The sequence below is a fragment of the Labrus mixtus genome, chromosome 9 (assembly GCF_963584025.1).
Source record: "Labrus mixtus chromosome 9, fLabMix1.1, whole genome shotgun sequence".
Lineage (NCBI taxonomy): Eukaryota > Metazoa > Chordata > Actinopteri > Labriformes > Labridae > Labrus > Labrus mixtus.
This window is the reverse complement of record NC_083620.1, coordinates 3406218-3433675: the sequence shown is the minus strand read 5'-3', so window position 1 is coordinate 3433675 and position 27458 is coordinate 3406218. Positions and strand designations below refer to the sequence as shown.

The 27458-nt window shown below is 41.8% G+C and overlaps 1 protein-coding gene across 4 annotated transcripts in view; it reads left to right on the top strand.

Moving 5' to 3' along the window:
* Positions 1–27458, top strand: part of LOC132980064 (unconventional myosin-Ic-like) — a 74309-nt gene that overhangs the window by 22680 nt on the left and 24171 nt on the right. For 2 of the 4 annotated variants that reach the window (XM_061045967.1, XM_061045971.1), the window contains exons 2-4: positions 22167–22322; positions 23134–23249; positions 26377–26575. In XM_061045967.1, coding sequence (XP_060901950.1) covers positions 22167–22322; positions 23134–23249; positions 26377–26575 — 471 coding nt within the window. Of the gene's footprint in view, positions 1–10849; positions 11163–13075; positions 13254–22166; positions 22323–23133; positions 23250–26376; positions 26576–27458 lie in introns of those variants that run through there. The other 2 variants (XM_061045970.1, XM_061045968.1) reach the window with 2 other exon arrangements.

Below are 27458 nucleotides of genomic sequence, written 5' to 3'. Positions count from 1 at the left end.
ATGGAATCCAGCCTAAATATATTCAGATTTTGTTGCACGTGTGCCTCTCCTGTATATGTCTATATATACCCATTTCTAACTTGTTGACCTTGTACTGTGCCTGCTGCATCACTTTGACAACACCAGCTGTGATGCGAGGACCCTCAGGTTTTAAACTGGGTGTTTATTAGATTAAAAGCAGTGTTTGGTGCATGGATCATATAGCAGTTAGCAGCTTCTGCTCACAAATCTGCTAGTTACCTTCTTAGTTTGGACCGGGACACAGACTTAATAGAGGACTCTAGAGACTTAAGGAAATGCCTGCTTGACCAAAGTACTGCCACAGTGGAAAAGTGGGTGTGTACGTGTGTGTGAGTGACAGAAAGTGTCTCTTTATTTAGTGTGTATGTGTGTAAATTTTAAAATTCTATAGTCCAATTTCCAAGATTCATCTTAAAATGTCCATCCCACTTTAAATGTTAGTCTGCTGCTGAAGTATTTTGTTCTATACTTTTAAATCTGTCTGGCACTAATAAACACACGTGCACAACACACACACACACACACACACTTTGGTGATTCACTTAACTAGGAGCAGGAAGGGTGAGAGATGGAGAGCATGAGGGAGAGAAAAGAGACAGAGAGACAGGAGATACAGGAATGTATGAGATCTAGAGAGACAAGTAGAAGGACAGCAAGAGAGAGACAGAAAGAGACACAGTGGAGAGAACGATGTAGTGAGCAAGAGAGAGACAGAGGGATACAGAACAACTGAAACAACAAGAGAAGGATGGAAAAAGAGAAATACAGCAAGAGAGAGAGAGAGATCGTACAGCAAGAGTTACAGAAAGAGACAGATGGCGAGAGAAAGAAAGACAGCAAGTGAAACAGAGAGAAGGAGACAGTTAGAAGGACAGTGAGCGAAACAGTGACATAAAGAGACAGAGACATTACAGGAACAGTCTGAGTCTATCTGCCGCCTGTGAAACCCCATATGTAAATATAGGGGCTGGGCAACAGTAAACTGAAACACTTTATATCAGACAATACACACGCACACACACTCGTTCAGTATCTTAAGTCCTCCTGACTGTCACACTTTCACCATCTGTCACCAGCTTCCTGCCTCTCATCCTCTTTCTTGATACTTCTCTTTCGTCATATTTCTCTCTCTCTCTCTCTTCAACCTTCTCGTGTCTGGTTGCCGACTCTCGTTTGCCGCCTACATTTCTTGCATTCTTTGGCTCTGACATCACCTCCTCCCCGTGCTGCCATTTATCTTTTCAGTTATTCTCCTTTTGTCTCGTTTCTCTTGCCCCGTTACCCATCCTGGACTCTATCTCTCTCTCTATCTATCATGTAGCGTTCTCGGAGTTGGGGTTCCCCTCACAAGTGAGCTATTGAAATCATCATGTTGTAGATGTTGAAGACACTTAGTAAACTTGCAGTCAAACTCTACACTTAATTTTCTGCTGCATCATTGTACATTGAGCAATATAGGAGCAACAACATTGCAGGTTGTAAACTTAAATAAACCAACCTCATGCTCATTCTTCATATGATTTTTAGCAGGATGGAATAATCAGCAGAGGTTCCCTCCTCTGCAGAAACAGATCAGGTAATAACTGGTATAAATCCTATAAAAGCTGTTAAACATTGAAAACAATCTGAGACTTTATGTCCATGTTTAGAGTGTTTCTCTGACGCCTCTCTTCATCAGGAGTGGTTGCAACATGAGCTGGTGCTAGCTTATTTTGTGGGGATCAGCTGTTTTGGGATCCCTTCAGTGTTGAATATTCACATCGTTTCTGCAAGATATCACATTATCTGCAGAGGTGCTCCAGAAAAAATACATTTATTAAAACAGAAACTAAATAAAGCATTTAAGTTTTAATTATCTGTAGTTATCTATCACTAGCTGCTGCTAACTTTAGCAGTCAAAGGTTGTGCTCAAACTGCAAAGCAGCCGCTCGCCACTAGTAGCCATAAACTGACTGTAGCTAGAGTTAATGGGCTTGCACTCCCTGCTTTAGAAACCCAGATGCAAACAGGCAACATGAATGGATAGCATCTTGTAGGAGCAGCACGGTTCGGGTATTTTGATAATGTAGAAAATGGAGATAAAGTTGTATGAAGGATGTGTCAGGTTAAACTGGCACATTGGCGATGCGTAGCCACATTAAGAACAGGCATGTGGTGGTTTAAGTTGTAGGGAGGACCGAAGCCACACTTAGGAAACCACATTACATTGTTTACCCTCTGAGAATTCTAACTGAATTTTGACTGTTTTCTGAGCGTTTTCTTACCTTTGGACTAGAATTACGTTTTTCATTTAAACAACTAGGACATAAGCTGGCTGTGAACATCCTGATTGTACATTGTAAAATTAGTCTGCTGGATGATTGTAAAAGTTCAGCCAACGTTCTTGAAGTTAAACTTAAGAATGGGCTACAAGAGTTTGTTTTCCGCCTCTCTAAAAAATACAAAATAAAACATTACAACGTAGTTTTAATCAGCCAAATCTGACTTGACTGACAGGTTTCTCTCACAGATTCATTCCTAGGTGGAATTTAAAAGATTATAAAAAGGTTGGAAATTAGTCAAATATAAAGGGGGAGTTATAAATGAAAGTTGAAGCATGAGATGGTGATGGAATGACAGTCTGGCTAATGTCCGGGTTTTGTTGGTCTGACCGTGTTTTGCTTTGTGTGAGATACGTCCAGATTTACAACAGCTTTCAAACAGACATTTAACACTTTAAAGGTTACCTTGATGTTTTCTTTAGCCATTGATTTGTAGTCAAAGGTTTAAGGTTTGAGCCATCTTTGGATTTTCTCTTACAGCTCACACTGTGGGTTGTACTCCGCAGCAAAGACAGGCCAAGAGTTCCTGAAGTATTTATTGTTGTAGCTGTTGTAATGACTTGCGTTAGTACCAGTTGCAAGACAGGCTTTGTTTTGTTTTGGTGGAGGAACCTGCAGAATGTCGGGAAGAAAGCCAGGTCTGCTGCCAAGGGGAACAACTGAAAGAGAAAGACATGAGAGCAGGAGATAGAAGAGCGGCTGCTTCTGATGGTTGAAAGTAATCAATCCCATCCTTACTAAGAATTTTAAAGGTCCAATCAGATTTGTTCATTTGATGCTTTCCTTTTTTGAGTTCATCACCACAATAAACTCATTCATCTACATGAGCCTCATGTTTTAGTTGTAAGACTCTCAGCTTGTAGCCCGACGGAAAAACAACATATACACAAATTAAAGAGAAGACTGCTTTAATCAGTGTTAGTACTGGTCCGTACCTGACCTGTTTGACATGCAGATAACCCAGAAACAAGCTAGCAGCAGCTCAGGTCGCAGCCCCTTTTGTTAGCCTGTGTCGACCAAGGAGTGTTGGAGAAACAGATTTTAAAACTGCTGGTTTCAGTGTTATACTGGTATCAACAACTTGGTCTGTTTGTTTTTGAGAAGTAACCCAAAAAAGTTGAGCACAGGAAAACAAGCTAGCGGCAGCTCAGCTCACAGCCCACCTTAACATCAAAAAACAAAGATGTCACTGCTTTATTCAGAGTTTGAGCTGGTTTCAATCATTAAGGATAAGGAGGATACCTCTATGGAAAACTCCTGGTAAAACATGACGCTTAGAAAATACTTCTGTTTACCAAGCAATACGACTGACAAAATGTGAGTTAATAAGGGTTGTTTTTATTCTCAACTTTAAGGTGGCTTCTCTACATTCTTCCTTATTTCCTCTTTAGTGCTGACTTCTTCTTGTTTTCTAACTCGTAGTTTGTGCTCCTTCAGTATTGCATTCAGGTTTGAGTGATTGCATCACAGTCCCCAAAGCCAATGATGCAGGGATAATCCACATGCACAGGCCACATGCAGGCCCCCTACTCATTCAATGCAGCCCAGAGTCAAATACAAATAAGTTGTAAAAATTAAGAACAAATGACAAAATCTAATCATGAAGGAATGAGAAATAGAAATATTTCTTTAGTAATCTTGATTAGTGATTTTGTTCTTTGCATGAAATAAATAGACACATTTACAGTGTTTCCTCTGGGTTGGAGTTGTAGCAGCGGAGGTGAAGTGGAACAATGTTTTAGTTGCGTGCAATTTAAAAAAATAAATATTTTCTTTAAAATAATGATTAACATTTATTGGAAAAAATAATCAACCAAACACCACCCTATTGTCCTTACCTGGTTTGTGGGCTATGGAAAAAGACGGTAGGAGTCAGAAAGAAAATGAATAATTTATTTCAAAACGATGGTCACATTTGAGTCTGTAGCGCAAATGAATTTAATTTTAGTTTCTAAGGAGCCCTGTCCTTTCTTTTACTCTCTTCCACTCCGTTTCCTCTCCTCTCCTTTACTTTCCTTTCTCTGCTCATAAAAAGAAAAGAATCAGCAGCAGAGGTCATATTTCAGCAGCCGTGCACCTCCGCTGCTAGTTGCATATAGGGGAAACACTGGGCTATGATTGTTTATTCATTTTTGTTTTATTTGAATATGGACAGATATGATACCAACTGAAGACAGCAATACAAGTATCATAGTGTTTATAGCCACATCTTTCCCTGGAAGAGCTTTTGTATAAATAAAAGATAAACAGTTTCAATATGGTTAGACACACATTGAGCTGTGATATAGCTCCTAATACATGAAGTCTGTTAGTGAACTAACCAGGACTTGGTGACTCTTTTTAAAGTGGTGAAGTCCGCAGGAGGTTTCAGGATGTTGCTCCTTTCACAGAAAAAGGTGTTTGGGCAAAATTACACTGTACAACTCTTCTATAGAATAGAAGATAAAAATAAACACAAGTAGGTAAAACGTCCTTTAATAATCTGTTAATTGTCTGTTAATTGCACTGAAAAAGTTGCTTAAATTAGCTTTAATTCTGTGTTAAACTCATTGAGTTAAGCATTACTATTTGAATTTGACTTTGAAAATATAAATGTGGGAATAAAAAAAAAGTCAAAAGAAAGCTTTTATATTTGTTTCTTTCGTTAAATTATAAGTAATTATTACTGCCTAATTGGGAGTATTGTTCCATTAGTAACAATTTGAGCCTCTGGCAGTGAGAATAAAATAATAAGGCCCTCTTTGTAACCACATTTTCTCATCCCTGAACTTGATGAACCTGCAGATGTGCCAACTTTTACATACTTTACTATCCTCTACTTTCCCATTATTGCTCCATCCCAGGCTAATCTTTCTGGAGTCACATGTGGATTTGTGCTTCATGGTGCTATTTAGCCACAAGGCCTCGGCCCATGCTTTATTCCTGATGTCACAGTCTGCAGCATCCTTTACGCCTGGGATTCATCAGCCTGATGAAAACTTTACAGCATAAGTTGAAAATGAAGCAGAGCAACAGAGGGCGTGCTCATTATGACGCAACAGTGCATTACCGATAGATCCCTCGTCCCTAAAGCTTCTTTTGGAGGCTGATTCTGTCCAAGGATATTTGATGTTTTTGACCTTAATCATTTAGGACTGTAACCTCTATATGGGGTGTCAGCTCTACCAACCAAGCTAAAGTGGCAACCCATAATCTATTGCCCACACCATATTTGTATTACTTTTAATGAAATGGTGTCTTATCTCTGTTATTATTGCTTTGAAAATATTATTGGAATCAAAGATAACCTGAGGCCAATGAAATAGAAAGTGGAATCTGGAGCAGTTTAAACCGATACTTCCCTTAATGAAGTCAGTGTTTCTGCCACTGTTGATCCAACGTATCAGGTCAGTGCATCGCTAATGTTTACTGAGAGACCAATCTACCTAGAGTAAAAAAAAATCTACCTAGATACTGCCTTTAATGATCAGACCTTTGTTGTTTTTATAGGTAGTGTAAGGCTCTGTTAGGTGGGAAAAGAACATTCTCAGTATTTAGCATTAGCTTGTGTTGCTAAGCTAGGTTTGCACATGTTGAAACGGAAATTCCCCGTATTCAGGGGGATTTCTACAGGCAGGTTTGCTCTCATGACTTCATTTTCATGCAATGTTCGAGGCCATGAGTCATGAGGGCACAGAGTGTGACATAATTAAATGTAACATGTCGAGGATGCTGCAACTGGGATGTTGTGACACATTGCATTGTGTGCTCTTTTGAGGGCAGCTCAACGTGTGCATCTTTTGTTAAAGCCAAGTGGCAACCATTGGTCTAGAAAAATGGAGCCAATGTGGAGGTGCAAAATCCTGCAGTTCCTCGAGTGTCCACTTGAGGCTGGCTCTGCGAACACCGGAAGTCACATACACATGACTGGCCAAAACGGCGTTTTCTACAGGATAAATAAAGGATGTTTACAGCCTGGTACAAAAAACAAAATAGGTCTGACTTAGTTTTTGTCATCATGAGGGTGAATTTTTTTAATTGGCTCCGTTTTGATTTTGAAAACAATACGTGTTATCCATAGTTTGGCGCATAGCTGACATGATTGACAGATGGGCATGGTGTAACGGTTTGTCAAGAGGCTTAAAACCTGCCTCAGCTCCAGCTCTCAGTCTGTTGTTGACTGAAAGTGAGGCTTAGACAGGACAATACAACAATAGAAAATATTAGTCCTAAAGGCACCCAATGTTAGGTTACTTCTTGTTTATCTAAATTACTTCTGCACACTGTCTGTATTGCACACACCCGGTGGGCAACCTTTCAATACCAAAATGTTCCCATCCTATTTGTGCAATTCAAACAGCGCTCTCTGTCTTTCCCTTGTGGCAGCTTTTGGTAAGAAATATGACTGAAGATCTGTAACCCTTACATTTTAACCTCCAGTTAATGTGGCATGATGTTACACGACAACTCGTTCCCAAGCCGTATTTCCGGATCATATGGGCAGTCGGAATGAGAGTGGAAAATGTCTAAATATATCCGAGATAACTGTGAACAAACTCTGAGGCAGAGGAAGTGAACGAGGAAAGAAGAATTTAGGGGGAGGGGGACAGAGGAGAGAGAGAGAGAGAGAGAGAGAGAGAGAGAAATAAAGAGCGAGTGAGCAGGAGGGGAAAGTCAAGTTCCCTTTTCAGATTTCCCACGGAGTGGAGGTCATGTGTGTTACCCTCGGAGCGGTCAGTGGGATTTAAGCTTTTTTTCCCCCCTTCCCCACAATGTAAACAACATAATGTTTGATTTGTCCCACCACCCAAAGTGGTATATAAGAGTAATGGAGAGAACATCAACATAGCAGCTACTTACACACTTTTTGCGTTTCTTTTGATGACCTACCACACACATATTTCAGTGGAGCATTTGGTAGTCGGCTGCAATCATTAACCCCTTCTCCGATCTGGACTATATAACTATCCCCTAAAGTAAATACAATAACAAACTTGACGGTCAAAAGGTTGCACATGACATCAGAGTCTGCTGTTGAAAAGCTTCTTTGTTTGCCAAAAGGCCGATAAAGAAAACAATGTTTGTATTGTTTCCATGGCTTTATGCCCCTCATAGTGCTTTTATGTCACATCAGTTATTACTGCAGAGTTATAAAAGACGGATAGCTTTTATAATGATGTGAGCTGATGTGGGCTGCCAGGAGAGGACAGATTCTGTTTCTGATACCAGGGGATTCAGTGCTGGCAAAAGTGAGGCCCTAAGCAGAATGTTTTTTATAAGGCCTCCAAATAAATATGAAATGAATAAGTATGAGTCACAAATAAGTCGTCAAATAGCAAAAGCAACAAAAACTTTAACCTGCATCAAACTCATTTCTGAGTTGCAGCCAGACACCTGTGACCCCCGAGGCTCAGCTGGAGGGGAAGGCTGCCACGACTGGGTGGGTTGCACATTTGTCTGGAATCTGCTTGTGTGCCTTGTGGGGTGGGAGAGTTATATGCTAATGTTAGAATTGGACACTTTTTAATAGAACGATTAATCACGCCCAATTCCCCACATGCATAATGATACAGTGATAATACCCAGGTGTCAAAATATCAGATTAACCCTTTAGTTTTGGATGAAAGTGAAGTAAAAGTTGGATAAGAAAAATGGATAAGAAAGGGTTAAAGTCTGACAGCTGAGCGAGATACGGGGGGTCAGATACGGCCCCTCCTTCCTCCAACTCCTCCAACAAATATGCTGCCTCAGCATGAGCCTGCAGGAACACACTGAGACACACACACACACACACACACACACACACGCACACACACACACACACACACACACACACACACACACACACACACACACACACACACACACACACACCTTTCAAAGATTGCCACACTCAGTGAATGTCAGTTTTAAAGGGAGACATATTGCACAGATTAATAAATGATAGCTAAGATGTTGATTGTTTAACAGTTCCACCTTCTTTTCTGTCTTTGCTTTCTGTCCACTGAATTCTCACACAGTGGTGAGAGAGAGAGGGAGAGAGACACAGAGAGAGAGAGACACAGAGATAGAGATAGAGAGAGAGCGTGTCTGGAAAACATTACTCAGATTCCTGCAGCAGGGGCTCTGATTTTTCTGGCAACGAAAAGAGAGAGAGAGAGAGAGAGATGAGTGAGGGGTTCAGGGAGTGAAGGATCAAACGAGGAGTACAAAGTTCAGTCTGACACCGCTGAGCCGAGGACAAAGTGTGTGTTGCTCTGCTCGTGTGCAGGGAGACGTGATGGAGTTATTCTCAGGCGTTGTGATATCTGCCTCAGCAAAAAGCTGACAGCTTCTCACTGAGTTTCATTTAGACACGGGGTGATCAGCAGAGGGCAGTGTGGAAGAGAAGGTGTGTGTGCACTGTTTTTCAAAGGTTTGTCTTCTCTTTGTCTCTGTAGTACTCCAAAACACACAATGAAGATTACACCTGCACTCTGTCTGTAAGTGGAAAAACACTGAATGATTCTTCATGGTCAGTTGTGTTGTGAAAAGCAGTTATAGCAAGTTAAAGCTCCAATTATTTCTTTTTTTAAAGATTTATATTTAGGCTTTTTCTGCCTTTAATGGAGAGAGAGAGAGTGGGGAATGACATGCGGCAAAGGAGCCACAGATCGGATTCGATCCCGGGCCGCCCGCTTGGAGGACCATAGCCTCCATACATGGGGTGCACGTGCTAACCATTGCACCATTTTTAAAGGTCTTTTGTGACATTTGAAAGACACAGGAGTGATTTTCTGTCTGTGTCAAAGAGCATGAACATGACTATGAATGGAATGACCTTGACTGAGACTTTATTTGACCTTTTGTGAGCTGCAGAGTTGACGGAGCAAAATTTTACCACGAACAGGAGAAAGAAGAAAATGCAGAACAGGCGTTCAGCTGCCTTTGGACATTTTTGAAAAAAGCTGAATCTGAAAAGTACGTCTCTAAAAGCGAAACAAAAAGTAACTTTCTTTCTTGTGTTTTTTATCAAGCCTTCAGGTAACACAACATTCTCTCTTATTCATCCTGATATTGCATAAGTGAGATGGATCAAGAGACTTTGAATATTAAGAGGCAGTGAGCAGCACTTTGTTGGATTCATGAGACTATTTGCACGGATTAACGGGAAGCAGAGACTCATCCTAATGAGGTTATAAAACTCGGCTCTCCTGCTGCTGCTCTGCTCTTTGAAGCTTCAGTTTTCGGCCTCTGGTCCATAATGCCCTGCTGTTTCTGGCTTCAGGGACTCTTGAGGTCTCATCTGTGTGTCAAGCATTTTTTCATTTACATTTAGTCCACAGTCTTAAATCCGTCATAGAATTACATTTTAAAAACTTTTGAGTTTCAAACTTGCCACCGACGGCTTTCACTGTAGTGGAAACTTGTCTTCCTCTTCGTTCTCAGCCACACACGCCCATCTCCTGTTAGATGTCAGCTGTTATTAGTGTTTACAAGCAGATGAATTAGACTGGGGAGGCCTTTGATCTGCAGTTAGTGAGTGTGTGTGGTTGTGTGTGGTTGTGTGTGGGTGAGTGTGTGTGTGTGTGCGGGTGAGTGTGTGCGGGTGAGTGTGTGTGCGGGTGCGGGTGTGTGTGGAACACTGGTTTGGAGAAATAACACTCCCTGTAATGATATGATTGGACTAATGATGGTAAGTCCTTGTGCGTGCATGAATACATGCGTGCGTCATATGTGTGTGTGTCTCTGTGTGTGTATTGTGTGTGTGTGTGTGTGTGTGTGTGTGTGTGTGTGTGTGTGTGTGTGAGCTGGATGACAGTGGGACTCCTGGCTGCTTGTCTGGGCTCTGCATCATCTTGAAACCTGCAGAGTGGGAGTGAAGGAGGAAAAAGAAAGGGAGGAGGAAAGGAAGAGGAAACACTTTTGTGCTCAAACTTGCTGACTCTTTATTAGCAGTCATTCTTTGAACCCATCGGCAATCACTGTCCAGAATCTCTCTGGCACCAGATGTGAAGTTCTCAGTTTATTCTGGTGAAGCTAGAGGTTGGCATTATACGACTTCCAGGCAAGACTTCCTTTTTGGTGCAGATTTTTTACGTCTGCAACATAAACACGGTCATTTCTTGGTCCATTACATCCCAGAGTAGAGTCTGTTCTACTCATGAGTTCAAAGTACAATATAAGTTACACAGCAGCTTCACTCAGGCTCACTTCAGCTGTGTGTGTGTGTGTGTGTGTGTGTGTGTGTGTGTGTGTGTGTGTGTGTGTGTGTGTGTGTGTGTGTGTGTGTGTGTGTGTGTGTGTGTGTGTGTGTGTGTGTGTGTGTGTGTGTGTGTGTGTGTGTGTGTGTGTGTGTGTGTGTGTGTGTGTGTGTGTGTGTGTGTGTGTGTGTGTGTGTGTGTGTGTGTGTGTGTGTGTGTGTGTGTGTGTGTGTGTGTGTGTGTGTGTGTGTGTGTGTGTGTGTGTGTGTGTGTGTGTTAGGAGAGGAGAGGCGACAGGGAAAGGAAAACACAGAGAGAGAGGGGGGGGGGTTATGTGTCACCTAACACAGGGACTATTTCCTCTATCGGGCGGGAGGAGAGAGGTGGACCAACGAGTGGCGAGCAGGAGAGTCAGTGCAAGGTGTGTGTCAAGTGTGTGCGAGCAGCAGTAAGAGGAGAAGCCATGGCAGCTGGGTCTCTGGGCCGGGGGGAGAGCTTCTAAAAACAAACCCCAGGCGAAATAGTGGTGGGACGCGGCACTGGAGGCCACATTCTTATAGCTGCACTATTCCTGCGCTCCGGGAGTGAGGGAAAAAAAACACAACGGTCCAAATTACTGGAGAGCGCAGGGGAAGGAGCCATGAAGTACAGACCTCTGGTAAGAAACCCAGACACTCGAAAAAGTCTGTCAGAAGGTGGCAAATCAGTTTAGTTCAGTTGAGGGTTTTCATTTGGAAGATGAGGTTTTGTGTTGTTTAAGGGTTAACTTTTTGTTGGAGTTTGTGTGAGTTGGTAGGAGCTGCTTTGTGTAGCAACCTTGACTGAGTGCTCTTTATCTTCAAGGACACACAGGTGAGGCAGGCAGGTGAGTGAGACAGCCTGTGTTTGTTTGTCATCAGGACACTTCTATCTCCACAAAAAGTTCTATTCTCTCTCTCCTCCTTCATCACAGCATCTCTCTGATTTTGTCACTTTGATGTCAGAGCGTTTTGAATTTGAATCTGTTTGATATCTGACAAGGTGTGTCCATGTGTCCTCACATTCTGTGTGTGTGTGTGTGTGTGTGTGTGTGTGTGTGTGTGTGTGTGTGTGTGTGTGTGTGTGTGTGTGTGTGTGTGTGTGTGTGTGTGTGTGTGTGTGTGTGTGTGTGTGTGTGTGTGTGTGTGTGTGTGTGTGTGTGTGTGTGTGTGTGTGTGTGTGTGTGTGTGTGTGTGTGTGTGTGTGTGTGTGTGTGTGTGTGTGTGTGTGTGTGTGTGTGTGTGTGTGTGTGTGTGTGTGTGTGTGTGTGTGTGTGTGTGTGTGTGTGTGTGTGTGTTCGCTCTGCCCTGGGGCGAGGCAGTCACTCGGTGGTGTTGTGTGGCCGAGCAGCATTCTTTGGCATTCATTGACAGTGAGAGTGACTGTGTTAATGAGATCATGTATCAGACTCTGAGATCCAAAATAAGCTGCTAAATGTGTAAAAAAGGCTTTTAAATAAACGATATAAAGCATCCAAGAGTATTAGAAATTGGTTTCATCATTGCAGTTTCTGTCATCTTCAGGGCACAAAAGTAATCAAACAGGAATAAAGCTATCAGATAGCTTTGAACCAAGCCCTGAAGTTTAGACCATGATCAGTTCAGAGAGGACAAATCCTACACTGGACATGCATGTGCTGTGGATAATTTATCTGAATATTTCCTGGTGCATTCTCACATCAGCTCACCGTCACATCACGTGGAAAATATACGAGGAAGCTGACAGGAAATAGTGGCTGTTTGCTTTCACACGAGCAGCATCCCCCTGAAAACTTTTGTGCATCGTAGAAACACTAGAATGTAAAGTTTAGGGAAGCACAGTGAGTCACATGCACCATTAGTGTGTTTGGAGCCCGGCAGATGTCAATCAAAAATGTCATCAGCCACGCCCACATTTCTGCAAAGCAAGCGGAGCAGAAATGAGTTTATAAAAGTAATCAGCCGTTTCTATTCAGATTATAGTAGATCCCTAATGAGGTACTTTACTTTAAAACCAGATATATTAAGATTAACTGTTTGAAGACACATTTCAATACGCTTCAATGCCTCTTTGTTGGTTCTGAAGGTACTTTCCCAAGCTTGCTTCCCCGGTTTACATTCTTTATTTCTCACACACGCAGACATATGGATTTGCTCAATTTTTCGGAGCCTTCTTTTCTGCTCCTACAGCGTGTGTGTGTGTGTGTGTGTGTGTGTGTGTGTGTGTGTGTGTGTGTGTGTGTGTGTGTGTGTGTGTGTGTGTGTGTGTGTGTGTGTGTGTGTGTGTGTGTGTGTGTGTGTGTGTGTGTGTGTGTGTGTGTGTGTGTGTGTGTGTGTGTGTGTGTGTGTGTGTGTGTGTGTGTGTGTGTGTGTGTGTGTGTGTGTGTGTGTGTGTGTGTGTGTGTGTGTGTGTGTGTGTGTGTGTGTGTGTGTGTGTGTGTGTGTGTGTGTGCGCGTGCGTGCGCGTGCGTGCGTGTGTAGAAGACTGACAGGCTGCTCAGGAGAGCACAATGCACAGAGTGATTTCTGACACAGCTTGTCATTGCTGCCTGCAGGGCGTCTGACTCCAACTCCAATACGTAGTTCATGATGGACTCGCCTCGCTCTCTTCAGACTTGTGATTCATTCTACGCTGCATCAAGTCTCATTTCAGACGAGTTTTGTCAAGTGAAAAGTGTCTGAATGCTTTTGTGAAGTGGATTATTGTGCCTGGACTACAGAGCTGATTCTCCATGGAGTATCGATGGGGTCGGGTAAGGGAGTGCTGCTAAATTCTTGCTTCTGACCTGCCGACTTCTAGCTGTCTCGTATGAATGAGTAATAGGTGCTTTTTATTTATGTTCAAGGTAAACATAGTTACTCAACAGACAGAGCAAAAGATCCATGTCCAGTTATTAACACAAACAAGATATTCATTATTCACCAGCTGCTAAAAGGCGGATTGAAACCTAAGTGAAACCCTGTTGCTCGTCTGTAAAGATGAATGAAATCTCTTGTGTTTTTCAGTCCCTCCTGGATTTCACTGCAGCCTGCATTGTCTGATGTTGCAGCAGCTTTGTAAATAAATAATTGCAGTGAAAGTTGCAATCTTTTGCAAGCTTTTACAAGTTTGATATCTAAGTTTAAACTTCTGGTATTGTGAAAGCCCTCGTGCCCAGTAAAGCAGGGATCTATAAAGTTCTCCAGCTGCTGGTTGTGTTGTTTTGGCCCACATGCCCTCAGGTATGGCTGGATGCATTTCTGCAGCCTGCAGCCCGTCTCACCTGTCTGACTGCTCTGCGGAGCAGCTATTCTGCCTCCCGGGATTGAAATGAAAACATGTAGCCTGCTCAGCCTGGAGGGGCGTTTCCATCGTTATCATACTCAAAACAGGAATACACTTGGATCCTGTATGGGTGTTAAATGGGAACGACATGCGGGAAAGAAGCCACAGGTCGGACCTGAACCAGGCCGCCTGCTTGGTGGAATACAGCCTCCGTACATGGGGCGCATGCATTAACCACTGCACCGCCAGCACCCAAAGAGTCGTGTTTAGTTTAGATTGTTATTGTAATGTCTAAATACCAATCATTTCAGCAACTCTACAAACATCCACATCCCCTTTTGAGCTGCCTCTTAACATAACAGAGGCTGATGCTGCCGTTCTTTAACCACTTCAGCTGTCAATCTCCTTAAGCAGATGTAGCCGACATACTGTTTGGTTTTAGAGGTGTAAAACATCAAATCTTATTTTTCTGTGACAGTGATCAGCTCCGGTGGGCTTAAGACAAAGAGACTAATGACACACCATATAGGCTTATAACCTGGCTACTGAAAATGTGTTGTTGCTACAAATTTAGAGGCTTTGCGTAAACAGATTTTAGTTTATGGTGTGATTTGAAAGGTACTTCCTTGTTCGGTGAATTCTCAGGTTGACCGTGGGCACCTTAAGCTCTTGTATGGCTGCTGATGTCACTCTTGGATTCATTAAAGTCTTATCACACTCACACAAAGACAACATTCACATCTCAAACCTGAATCGACTTTCAGTGTTTCTGCATGTCATGCCCCTCTCTCTCTACCAGCCTGTACAGAACAGATGAGGAATCCGTGCCAGATCACTGCTTCATTGTGGAAAAATGCAGAAAAAGAGCAGAAACCATTCTGCTAGCAGCTGAAACGTCTCTCCATCTGAAACACACATTTCTCTTCTTTGGTTGTAATTCCAGAAGTTTCACAAATATTATTATCTCACAAAAATGTAGAAAAAAACTTCTCTAGTCTCCTTTTATACAAATCTAACCTGGACCTTTTGTACATGAAGATGTGGGACTCCAGTTCGTCCAAAATTTGAACCCCCCTACTCACCAAAAGTAGGTTAAAATCTAAATTGGTTGATAAAATAAGGGAGGTCATTGGCGGGTTCCCCCTATCAGTATAAAACTAACTTTAAGTTCATGAGCCCTTTTTGTATGCTTACTGTATGTGTGACCGTCAGTACTTGTATTGCATATTTTGACCCTTGCTGCCCACCATCGGCCTGATGGCGCCCCCTTTTTTTATCAAGCTGTTCATCAAACTTTACATGTTTAATTCACGTTTACATTTTTACCTGACGTGATGCAGGTTAAAAACAGAGAGAACATTTATAGTAACATGAAGTGTTTCTTGGTTGGTTCAGAGGAGGTTGTTATAATTTTTTGCTAAGTGCTATGTTTCCTGCGGACCATCACACAACAAACCAGACTTCCCAGTGTTGAGCTGTGGCTCCTCAGGGGCTGCTGGTAGACAGCAGTGGTTAGTGATGCTGTCCTGCTCCAGTTTATGGAGATTGGCTTACTGCGGCAGCTAATGCCTCTATGTGGTACAGATCAGCCTTGTGGCCTATTAAATATATTTTAATTAAATAGAACATTTTTGGCTCCCCAGCCATTGGCAGATAGACTGAAACGTTAGTTTGACCTCCTTGTTTAGTGTTAAGTGACTTTGAATCCCATCAAGACAACTAGACAAGTGACATACAAAGTTGAAAAAAAAAACACATAAGTATATCTGTGATAAATGTGTCAGAATTGAGACTTTAGCCATTTACAAACCACATTATTAAAAAGTGCCTCCATCCTGAGCTCTGCATGCTCTGAAAGCAGCAGGTCAGAGGAGGTTTACATAAACAGTGTGACATCTGAGCTCTGTGCACGCACCCAGGGCGATGTAAAGGTCGAGTTGCTATTGTTCTCAGGCCGGCTGCTTTCTCCTCCTTTCTCTGCTTCACATCAACATGCTCATACAGTCTCTTATTTAGAAAAAGAGAGAAACCACAGGGAGGTGAAATAACAAGAAGCAGAAAAGTAAAAAAGTGAGTGTGAAAGTAACGAGACCTGCCATCAGTGTTTGAATGGTGTGAATGGGTAGGTGTGACCTGCGGTATAAAAAGCGCTCTGAAGACTAGAAGATGTGATGGGGATGTAACAGTATATTCAATTTCACGAGAACAAAAGTGTGTGAATACCCTCATGGACCTGTGACGGTATGAATCAATAGGTCTTTAGAAAAAAGAAAAAGCCATATATCGTACTTTGGACTTGTTATTGTGATATTATTGAATCGTACCATGAGATTTTGATAAAGTTTCATCCCTAAGACGTAACCATATAATGCCCCATCCCTTCATGTGTGACTTTTTCATAAAACTGTTAATGTATGGTCAGGGAAATTATCCTCAAAGACTTGGACAAGTCATGGAAATGTAATGGCAAAGCTGTTAATGATCCCTGTTATCTACATGTCTGCTGTGCAAGATCCAGGGAATAGATTTAAAGCTGTTCCACCGTGACATCATGAAGTGTGTGACGGCTCTGATACACACTTTACTACGCCCAATTAGGCACTTTCCATAGGTCTGAATTCTGCACTCGAGGCATACCCAGAATTCATTGCAAACTTGTAACTTGTTTGAATATTGAAGTAGCATTAAATAAAGTTGGGAAAAATAAGACTTAAATGTAAACAAAACAATCAGGGATGACAGAATCACTGACAAAACACCAGTTTCAGCAAAAGGTATGAAATGATATATTGTGTTTTTTATTTTCAAGGCAGTACTTTTACCGTGCGGGCTAGTGGATCATGTAACCACCTGGCTGGAGTCTTTTAATCGTTTGTCCTGGCCAGACTGCCGGTCCCTCTCAGGTCTCCTCTTGCTATAACCTGGCTGCAAGCGGCCGTGTTTTCTGCACAGGATTTGGAAAACATGACGACATCTCAGAAGTGGGTACTTGTTGTGTTCCTGAGACCGGGTGGAGGTCCGGTGTGCAGCGCTACATGCAGGAAAGCCAAACAGTGAAAAGCAGCGCAGGGGAACAATGAAGTAATGGAGAGAGCAGCTGAGGGGACTGAAAGTGAATAAGAGGTAGAATGTATGGAGGAGGAAGAGGAGGGGAGAGGTGAGGAAACAAGGCTCTGGTTTTTCTTTCCTCCCAGGCGCCGTCATATTTGGAGGGATTTCTAACACACCATGACATTTTGAAGTAAATGCACGTCACTTTTGCTCCTCTTAACTTTGATTTAACCTGTTTCCAAATGATGAATTCTTTCACCTTCAGTCTAAGAACCTGCTGTCACGTAATTCTTTCCTCTGCAGCACACAGATCCTACACTGGAATGGAAAGGCCTTTAGTCCTATCCTGAGTGTATCCACCTCCCTCATCCTCAGAAAAAAACTTAATATTTGGCAAGAAAGAATTAACAACAAGCTGCAAATAATGCTGTCAGTGTTCGATACCACGTGTTAAAAAACGATGCAACTTCTGCACTGAAGCTGTAAAAAAAAAAAAAAAGCGTTCCAGAGATTTCATCGTTTTAAAACACATGATTTAGATAGGGATCCAAAATGTTGACAACTTTAGTACCTAGAAGTACACCTTCAGTAGAGAAAAAGCCGAATGTTGGGGGCGACAAATATTGAAAGAAAAGTGACCCCCTTAACTCTCAGACTGCCATAATATCTGGAAAGTTTAAATTTGGATATAGATAGTGTATAAATCTAACAGCCAGTAAAAGAGCAGAAACAGCAAAAACAGTAAGTTAGACTTCATTTTTTAGCTTTCTCACAATCACCTCACGATGTTTCTTGTCTCTTTAAAAGCCTCAAGCCCCTTTGACATTGACAGTTCAAGATCATACTCTTGTGTCCCTGGTGTGGGGAAAAATTGGTCAAGCTTCGGGGATAGTAACCGAGGCAAAACGGAGTCAGCGGCGTGAGTGTGTGTGTGTGAATAAAAGCCACTTTGTTACTTATTTCTATGCTAATTAGAAACCATTAATTTGTTTGTTACCCAGTCTCACTGTAACACTCATAAGTAATTCAGTCCTATGTCACAGCAACAGGTCATCAAACTCTCTTCAAGCGGATAATAAAAACAGCCCGACGGTTGTGTTCTTATTGACCGACCTTTGATAAAAAACAATGTCAGTTTGTTTAGCTGCAGCGTGAACATAAACACCAGCTGCTGTTTTCTGATAAATAAGCTTCTCATCAAGTGTTTCTGTGCAGCACTCAACTTCACTTACTATTACCACGGTAACAAAGTGCGCTGCAAAATCAACCAGGGAGACAAAAGAACAAATAGTTTTAGAACGCATTGCATCAATATTAGAAATGAGTAAATCATTTCAACACAAACATGCATGAGTTTGCATTTCTTACATCTAAAACATCTGTTTCTCTGACACAGGACACTGTGAGCTCTGCTGACCTTTAGTTTCACACATCCCTGCAGAAAGCAAAGACACTGCAGCTGTGTGTGTGTGTGTGTGTGTGTGTGGGGGGGGGGGGGGGGGGTGTTGGCAGATAGAGGGGTGACTGTGGCTTCATTGGTAGAGTCGTTTGTCTCTTAACTCGAGGGTCGGGGTTCAATCCCCAACTCCTGCAGCTACATGTCCGATGTGTCCTTGGGCAAGACACTTAACCCTAAATTGCTCCCTCTGATTCATCAGTGGTGTGTGAATGTGTATGAATGGGTTTAGTTACTTCTGATGGTCACTTTCCACAGTAGCCTCTGCCATCAGTGTGTGAATATGTAGGTGTGACCTGCAGTGCAAGAGCGTGATATAAGCTCAGCCCCATTTACCAAGTGTGTGTGTGTATCTGACCAGCATTGTTTGTTACCAGTAAGGTTGTCACGACAACAGAATTGTCAAATTGATTGATGATTCTAGTAAAAATCTAATTAAATCATTACCTGTTTGAAGGTAACAACAAAAATAGAACTCAATATTGGATAATTATTGTTTTAAATTAACATAAATTACAGGCACAATCCTGCATATTGTCTAAACTGCATAAAAACACTGCTTGTTTGCTTCCATTTTTTGATGGATTCATTCCTCTCTCATGAAATACATGTCGGTTTTTTTATAGCTTTGGTTATTTTCAGTACTTTTGCTCATTAAAATAAAGAGAGATTGTATCGTTTTAAAACATGTGCTATTAGAAAGGTATCACACATAAGATGTGCGATGCAGTGATTTAATGTATTTGGTGTTTGGGGGCAGTGCTGTGAGGAATTTCAGGGAGTATTGTTATTTTTCCTGTACAGTTTAAATGGAGCGATGTAGCTGGACTGGAGTTATGACCCTGGTTTTAATCTTCTGCTCCAGGGTGGTATCTTGTGATAATGCTGCCAGATTGAAGCTCTTTTTATGCTCTTAAGCAGGGAATAATGATCTGTGGCATAAGATAATGCTAACCATGCTAGCCCCCTTTATTTGACGCCTCCTCCTTCTTGTACACTTTTGACTACTTTTTAAATACTTTTCTTCTTCATCATTTTAAAACAACCCCAGGCTTTATCTCCACTCTTCTCTCTTTGTCTCTCTCCATCTCTCCTTTTCCCTCCTGTCTCACACTAATTAACAGTCCTCTCCTCCCTCAAGCTTTCATTTATCTTCTCTTTCTTTCTGTCTTTCTTTTATTTTCTGTTTTTCTCTCTTGAGGGATGAAGACTGGGTATTGTACTGCTCAGCACAACAACAACACCTGCTGCACTCTGTGTGTGTGTGTTTGTGTGTCCCAGTTCAGTTGCCTCAGCCACTAACCTTCGTGTAAAAGTCAACTCGTTGTCGGCTCTGTCTGTTTCAGTACAAGTTAAATATGGATGTGGCTGACATTCGTAATCTCATGCGTAAAACTCAAGTCTCTATTTTAGAAAACGGCTTCCTTGGCAAACGTGTCGATGATCTCAAGCATGTAAGTGTTGCTGTGTTACCTCGCCTCTGAGTCTTAACTTCTGCTATGTATTTTAAAATATGGTGTAGCCTGGCTGTGATGCATTTTTGCTTTGAGTGATGTGTTTCCTCTTTTAACACATCTGTGTTTGAACTTTCTCAGGGACATTAAATGACCAAGGGGTTGTTTCAAAGAAAACTTTGGACAAACAGAAAGTCTTCTCTTTGTTTTTTAGTTTGGGGTCTGTGAATGTTTTAAGACTTCAAACGGTGGTTCTTGGCATCGGTCTGAATGTGCTCTATTGTTGGTTGGGGGGGGGGGGGGTTCAGATTTTCACTAAAGTCCCAAAAGATGTGATGCTCGAGCTAAAGGGACAGGAAGAGCTGAAGGATGTGCAAATGGTTGTACTGCAACAAACGTTGACTCCAGGCTTTGACTTTTATTTGGAGATTTAATGAATGCCTAAATGCCCACATCACTGAAATTCCACATCATGTTTTCAATGCAACCACACGAGTCTAATCGCTCAGATCTAAGTTCTCGTGTGCTGCATTCAGTGAACGTGTAAATACTCTTTGTGAACGATGAACTTAACAAGTCGATCTGTGACTCAAGAGCATAGTCCGAGCTATCCAGAGATGTCCAGCACTGAGCACGTAAATGATGAGACTAGCAGCCACATTTTAACACAATGCTTTTATTCTGAATTTTTGTCCAGCACAATTATTTAGTGAACCAAGTGACTTTCAGGCTCTTTATCTCTCTTGGTCCCTGATAAATGTTTGTATTCTGTCATAACATTTTTCCCTCAGTATTTATGTGGAGAGCTTCTTGTATCAGAGAGGCTTTCATCATAATACAGCTTTAAGACGGAGGCCTCACATCCTGGGGATTCTTCTCGTAGTACTAATAAGCAGAGGATGAGTTTAGTTTGTTGGAAGAGGTGCCCTCTTGTCTTAACTCATTGATTTGATCATATCAACACATATTGCAATTGCATGCAAACATAAAAGGATCCTCTGATTTCATCATTGACTACATTTCTGTACTTTTTGCTTGTTAAGATTGGCTCATGTGTGATCTGACACTGGGCAACAGCTTTGGATAAAATTATAAAATGTGTCTCATATAGAGCCAGAAAAAAAGGAAAAAGTAGCAAGTTGACATCTCAGCTTTTCTTACTCTTCTTCTGTGTAAATAAGGTGCAAAGATGGATCAGTGAATACTCCCTTCCCTTAACATTTTTTTTTTTTTTACAAATCACATTATGTTAATTTGAAAGAGTCAGAATATTTCCACAATGTCGTCGACATGTTGCCCCATTTCCATCTGTCTTCTCAAGCATCTTTTTTTTTCCTGCCCTGTGGTAAAAAACATAGAAGATATCATCTGTGTCGTAGTTTGAATTCCACACCTGATTCTATATCTCCACCTGCAGTCAGTGGTTAGAGGTGTTGCCAGGGAAGACAGCTTCTCTCTGTGTGGAGTTCTGCATGTTCTTCACAATGCGCTTGAGTTCCCTTCCAGTACTCCAGCTCCCTCTGACAAAAACATGCTAGTTAAGTTAATTGGTGACTCTAGGTTGCTCGTAGGTGTGAGTGTGTTTAAAGTTTGTCTGTCTCTGTGTGTCAGCCATGTGATTTAAAAGTGACCCGTCTAGGGTGTACCCTGCCTCTTACCCAATGACAGCTGGGATCAGCTCCTGCCCCCACAACCCCAAATGGGACAAGCGGTATAGATAATGGATGGATGGATTTTAGATTTTTCTTATCTCTTAGTTGGTCTGATTTAAAGGTCCCATATTCTTCTTTTTCTGGTTTTATATGCTCTTTAGTGTGTTTTCCAAGTGTCCTGTGCATGTTTAGGCACATCTATGTGCAAAAATTCAAAGTCCGCGGAAACACGGCTTCTCCTCCTGTTCGCTGCAGCATTAGCTGCATGTAACGCTCGGTTCTAGCCCTCCTCGATAAAAATGTGTCAGTGTGACGTCTTGTCAGTGTGAGATCACTGATCTAAGTCCATTGGCTCGTTGTGGCAAGCCCAGCAGCTCATGTTGAAATTTCCGAGACGCGTGCTGAGCAACTGACCAATAACGACAGAGCAGATCGGCAGACCAATCAGAACAGACTTGGCCCACGTGGGGTCTAACAGTGTGGGCTCAGCAGAGTGTAGCTGACGGACTCAGAGCGTAGAGGGAGCAAGGAGGAGCAGTACATGAAAACAGACACTTTTTAGAACTTTATCTATTGTGAACGTACAAAAGTAGGTACAGGCATAATATGGGCTCTTTAAATTGATGTTTTACTCTCCTCCTCATTCCTTCGCCTCTGAGGATGGATAGTGTGTGTGTGTTTGTGTGTGTGTGTTTCTCCCGGTTTGGGACAAGCAGAGTTCGATTGATGAAGTGTTACACAAACGTATTGTATTTATCTCATTCACTAACCTGCTCGTTCTCCCCCAGGTGGTGGCTAGTGACGGTGTCCGGGCTATGATGGAGTCGGCCCTGACAGCCAGAGACCGGGTGGGCGTGCAGGACTTTGTCCTGCTGGAGAACTACACCAGCGAGGCGGCTTTCATAGAGAACCTGCGCAAACGCTTCAAAGAGAACCTCATCTATGTGAGTGTCACGATTTTACCTTTGTTTGATTATTTGAGCCAGATGAATGCATTAATGATTTTTGACATTTTTATCAGTTTCCATGTTTAAAGCTTAAATTTAAAGATATTTTCCATCTGGTTGGTCAAAAGTCATCTGACAGGATTCAAGCTATCGGATATGAGTCAATCTTTCAGTCTGTTTTTTTAAAATAAAAAAAGTATATACGTAACCTGTTAGGATTAGATAATCCGATCCTGTTTTTTTTATCATGATCAAACTTCAGTTTGTGTCGTTTAAACTTTGAGTGGGATTGAGATATAGTATCTATGATCCAGAAAATCAGTATCATCCTGATCCCAGCAGAGGGCTGCTTTCAAACTGGATCCTGTTGGATTAGGGCCCTGCTAATCTGGATTTAGAAATCCTTAAAAGTCTGTACCTTCATCAGGTTGCTCCTGTCCAGTTTTTCTTTGAACAATCTGGATAAAAGTGAGCTGGATTCCCTGATCATGATAGAAAATAGATGATTACCAAATTTGGACGACCGAGTGCTGGCTGTTAAACTCTTTGTGTGTGAGAGACAAAAGTCTTCAAGTACACCCTCGATCTTCTTCTTAGTTGTAAAATGTCTGAGATGAATACCCAGAATGCACAGCATTGTCCAACCATGTCAGGACTCTCTCCTTCCAGAAACCTTTAAAGACATAACCTTCTTTTAAAGTAGCAGAAAAAGGTTTCTTTAGCTTACTGTTGTTGATCAGACCTCCTGATGGAATAAAATCTTTGTGTGTTTGAGATGCGTTGTGACTGTATGTTCCCTTTCTGTCAGACGTACATTGGCTCCGTGCTGGTGTCCGTGAACCCATACAAAGACCTGGAGATCTACACCAAGAACCACATGGAGCGATACAGAGGAGTCAACTTCTACGAGGTCTCCCCACACATGTAAGAGTCTCTGCACACTTTACAGTACGCAGCAATTTTTGCTTTCACACAAAAATCAGGACAATTCTGGGATAGCTGCATGTGTGAACGCAAACAGACGAGTTGTGAAGTTGGGGTGAGCTGATGTGTCTAGCAGGAAATATTCAGGAAAATTCACTGTGAGCAAGTGGTGATGTCATTTATAGAGCACGACCACAGACTGTGATCTCGGATTGTGAGATTGTTAACCATCTGTTATGTTCCTCCATTTTTAACAGTCATGAATCAAAGAGGAATGATTAATTGTAGTTTTTTGTTCTTACAGGTAAAAAACAAAAAATCTGATTAGGCTAAACATAGTTTACATCCTTCACTGTGGACAGCCTGTTTACTGTAAATCTGGAGTTTGTTGAGCCTTTTTAATCAAGATGATTTCATGTTTGCTGCACCTGCTTTCTGAATGTTTTCACACTGTTTATGTTTAGTATTCATGGGAATATTTTCTCATAGTCAGCTTTGTACTTAAAGCTCCCATGGAGCCTCATGCACCAAACCGTTCTCAGGAAGAAATGTCTTCTTTAAACCCACTTACACGTTTATAAGAAGATTCTGCCATTCACCAAAGTTTCCCTTCTCTGAGATTTATTTTGAGCTAAGAACACTCGAGAGCACTTTAACTCATATTAAAGTATTTTAAAGTCAACTTTAAATTCATTTCTGCCATGCTTAGTCTAAACCCCAAAACATTTAGGTATGAACTAAGCAATAAGGTAACAAATTGTGAATGAATGTTATCAATAAGTGTCCTCTTTACGACTAAACATCCTTACCTACACACACGGGTAATGAAATGACAAATCTGTGACATGGTCATCACTGTGCAGCGTCAGCTTTTGGAATAATTGTAGGCCACAGACATGTGAATTAATATTGAATAGCTGTTATATTGTCCGTATCTCTCTTCTGGTTCTGTTTTTTTTTCTTTGCCCCCTGTGATTTTAGATCAAACAGTTTATTCCACTTTATCTGGTGTGCATCCTTATGTTTTTTTGGGGGGGGGGGCGTTTTAGCATTTATTGGATAGGACAGCTGAAAAGAGACGGGTTTGGAGGAGAGCGATTGATTAGATGACCTGCAGCAAAGGGCCGAGGTCTGATCCGCTGCAAAGAGGACTACAGCCTCTGTACATGGTGCACACATCATAACTGCTAGGCTGTCCTTTATGAGTCCAGTGCTCCACCTGTTCCATCTTCAGCCCTCCGTTAGTCATCTTCACAACCTTTTTGCTACCAGCATGTGTTTCTGTCTGCAGGGGCCTTCACTCATGCCCTTTTATGGGCATTAGTGGGCGGTTACCTAAGCTAATTGGGAACAACAGGTCATTTAAGAACATGTTGGTGAATCTGACGGAGATGCTTCTAAGAAATCTTCTAAAGAACAACTTAGAACAAATCTTATGGAGATTCTTAGGAATATGTTGGTGAATGAGGTCAATGTTCACTCAGACAGTTTGCAGGCGTGTTGGCATGAAGCACAGTGTTTGTTTGACAGGAAATGTGAGGGAATTCCTTCCCTATAGGTCAGCCGGCGACAGAAAAATCCATGGCGTCATGGAGACTTAAAGTGGTGTATTGTCAGAATCTCTCAGCTCTAACCCCCGGCTAGTTTCTCTCTCTTGTTACTTCACCACTTGAGCATGAGGCCAAATGTTTTCTCTCCCTCTGAGTGGAAAGAACGATGTGCTTTTGGTGAGAAGGGATGAAGTGTTGGAGAGAGAACACGGGAGGGAGAGGTGGAAAGAAAAGTAAGCAAATGATGGCACCATGTGAGAAGTTTCCTCCCTTTTTAGAGGAGATTCCTCTGACCTGAGCCTGACCCCCACAGCCCCCCCCCCCCCCCCCCCCCCCCCCCGCCCCCCTGAAATATCACACATATAGTGGACACACATGTTGGGCCCACCTGGCTTTATCTTCAATCCATTAGTCTTGTTTCAAATATGTGTCCAAACATCTGAACAATGCTGATAGCAGAGGCAGGCTGAATAATGATTCTGTGCTTGTGTCTGGACTTTATGATTCACACTGGCAGCTCTCTCTCTCTGTCCGACTGTTCACACACTCTGAGATGACATCATATGTCACAACCAGACGCCACTTTTCCAACAGAGTTGGTATGCTACATTTTTTTTAAACGGAACATCAACAACATGACCAGAGATGTTCCTAGTGACTCATTTCCCTTTAAATCAAATGGAAATGAAAATTCAGACAAGTGGAGAAGTCTAAAGATAAGAAAACACACAAAGCAGACAAAATAGAGCATGGGTTATTTAAAGGCTTTATATGTGATTTTTTGATCCAGCAGATGTCGCCCTTGAGCACCAGCATGAAACCAAAACAACTCGCACTGCATTGTTGTGTTAGCATGCTAATGCTAGCGATCTTTATTATGCTCTTATCTTCACACTGCATGTAAATTTACCTGAAATGAGCGTGATCTAGAAACACAGTTAAGCAGTGAGTGCAGTATGTTATTCTTCTTTTCTCTAGTCCCTCAATTAAACAACTTTTATACATGAGAGGAGGAGTCAGCCAACCGTCCGGGCGATGTAAACAAAGTGAAGATAGGACTCTGAAAACTCTGAAAACATCACAGACAGTGGGACTCGGGTGTTACACCCATTGTAGACAGTCATGACTCACAGAGTTATTTTCAGAGGATATACTTGATTTATATTACATTTAAGTGTGAAAAATCACATAGAAAGACTTTAACATGGCTAAACACTGTCTGAAACAATATCGCCTTTACTCTACGGACAGCTAAAGAGTTAGTTAATAACATAATTGACAGCTATTTTAAATGCAGCTGAAATGGTTGGCACTTTGGGACTTTTATTACTCTGCAGGGAAACTGTGTCAAATTGGTCTACAGATTGTGGTAACATGAACAGTGCTAGCACCGCTAGCCTTAACTCCTCCCTGCAGGTTAACATCCACATGTCTGTGCTGACTATGCATCACTCTGGTTGAGTGGTTATGTATCTGTCAAACCTGACACAGCCTAAATTCAACTTAATCTCCCGTTTAAAAATCAAAGTCCTGACAAAAACATTGTTCTGATCAAATCTGTCTCTGCGCTCCTGCAGCTATGCCGTGGCAGACAACTCATACCGCTCCCTGAGGACAGAGAGGAAGGACCAGTGCATCCTCATCTCCGGGGAAAGCGGCGCCGGTAAGACGGAGGCGTCGAAGAAGATCCTGCAGTACTACGCCGTCACCTGTCCAGCAAGCGATCAGGTGCAGACCGTCAAAGACCGCCTGCTGCAGTCCAACCCGGTGCTGGAGGTGAGACTACGCCGCAGTCGATAAATCTGTGAGAAGTTTGATTTTGTAAAACAGCAAAAAACAGATTTAAAGCCAATGGAAACCCAAATCCACAAGAACCTTCAAACAATTTATTTTAACATCTGATTTAAAATAAAGTGCATAAAGTTTGAAACACCAGAATGATATGATATAGCTGTCAAGATAGTTTAAGATAGATATTTAAGAAGTGTACAGTATGTGCATAAATACTCAAAGGCTTCACATTAAAGCACATTTTGTTTTTCTTGATCTCTTTCTAGTCGACTTATTTCCCATCCAGCAAACCATCGCACTCTGGTTAATGCACATTTCTACAAAGCTGCACAGGATTCTCACTATAAAAACATCTCATATTTATATTTTACTAGTAGTTTAATATAATAATAGTTATATTTTCCAAATTCTTTTTAATGAATTTACATTATTTTTCACATAAAGCTCATAGTAGTGTGAGCTTTTTGTAAACACAATCAGGGATCAAACCTTTGATCTGTCGACTTGTTTGTAGTTATTTTTATTTAGAGGTGTAGGGGGAGTGAGGGGAGGAATATGAGGCTGATCCATGTGCCCACATATTCAGATAGAAGGGATTATTGCCTGTAGGTGTGTGTATGTATGGTTTTGTAAATCACTATTATTTTGGCGCACGCCATTTTCTGGTTTTTGCTGTGCCTACACTTTTAGTATGAATTCTACGCACTGCTTTATTAATGAAACTACAGATTGTTGGTTATCTGTGTGTACGATGTGTTTTTTGGATTGAGAGAGAGTTTACTGAAATGTGAACAAGTGTGTGTGTGTGTGTGTGTGTGTGTGCGTGTGTGTGTGTGTGTGTGTGCGCGTGTGCGTGTGTGTTCATGTG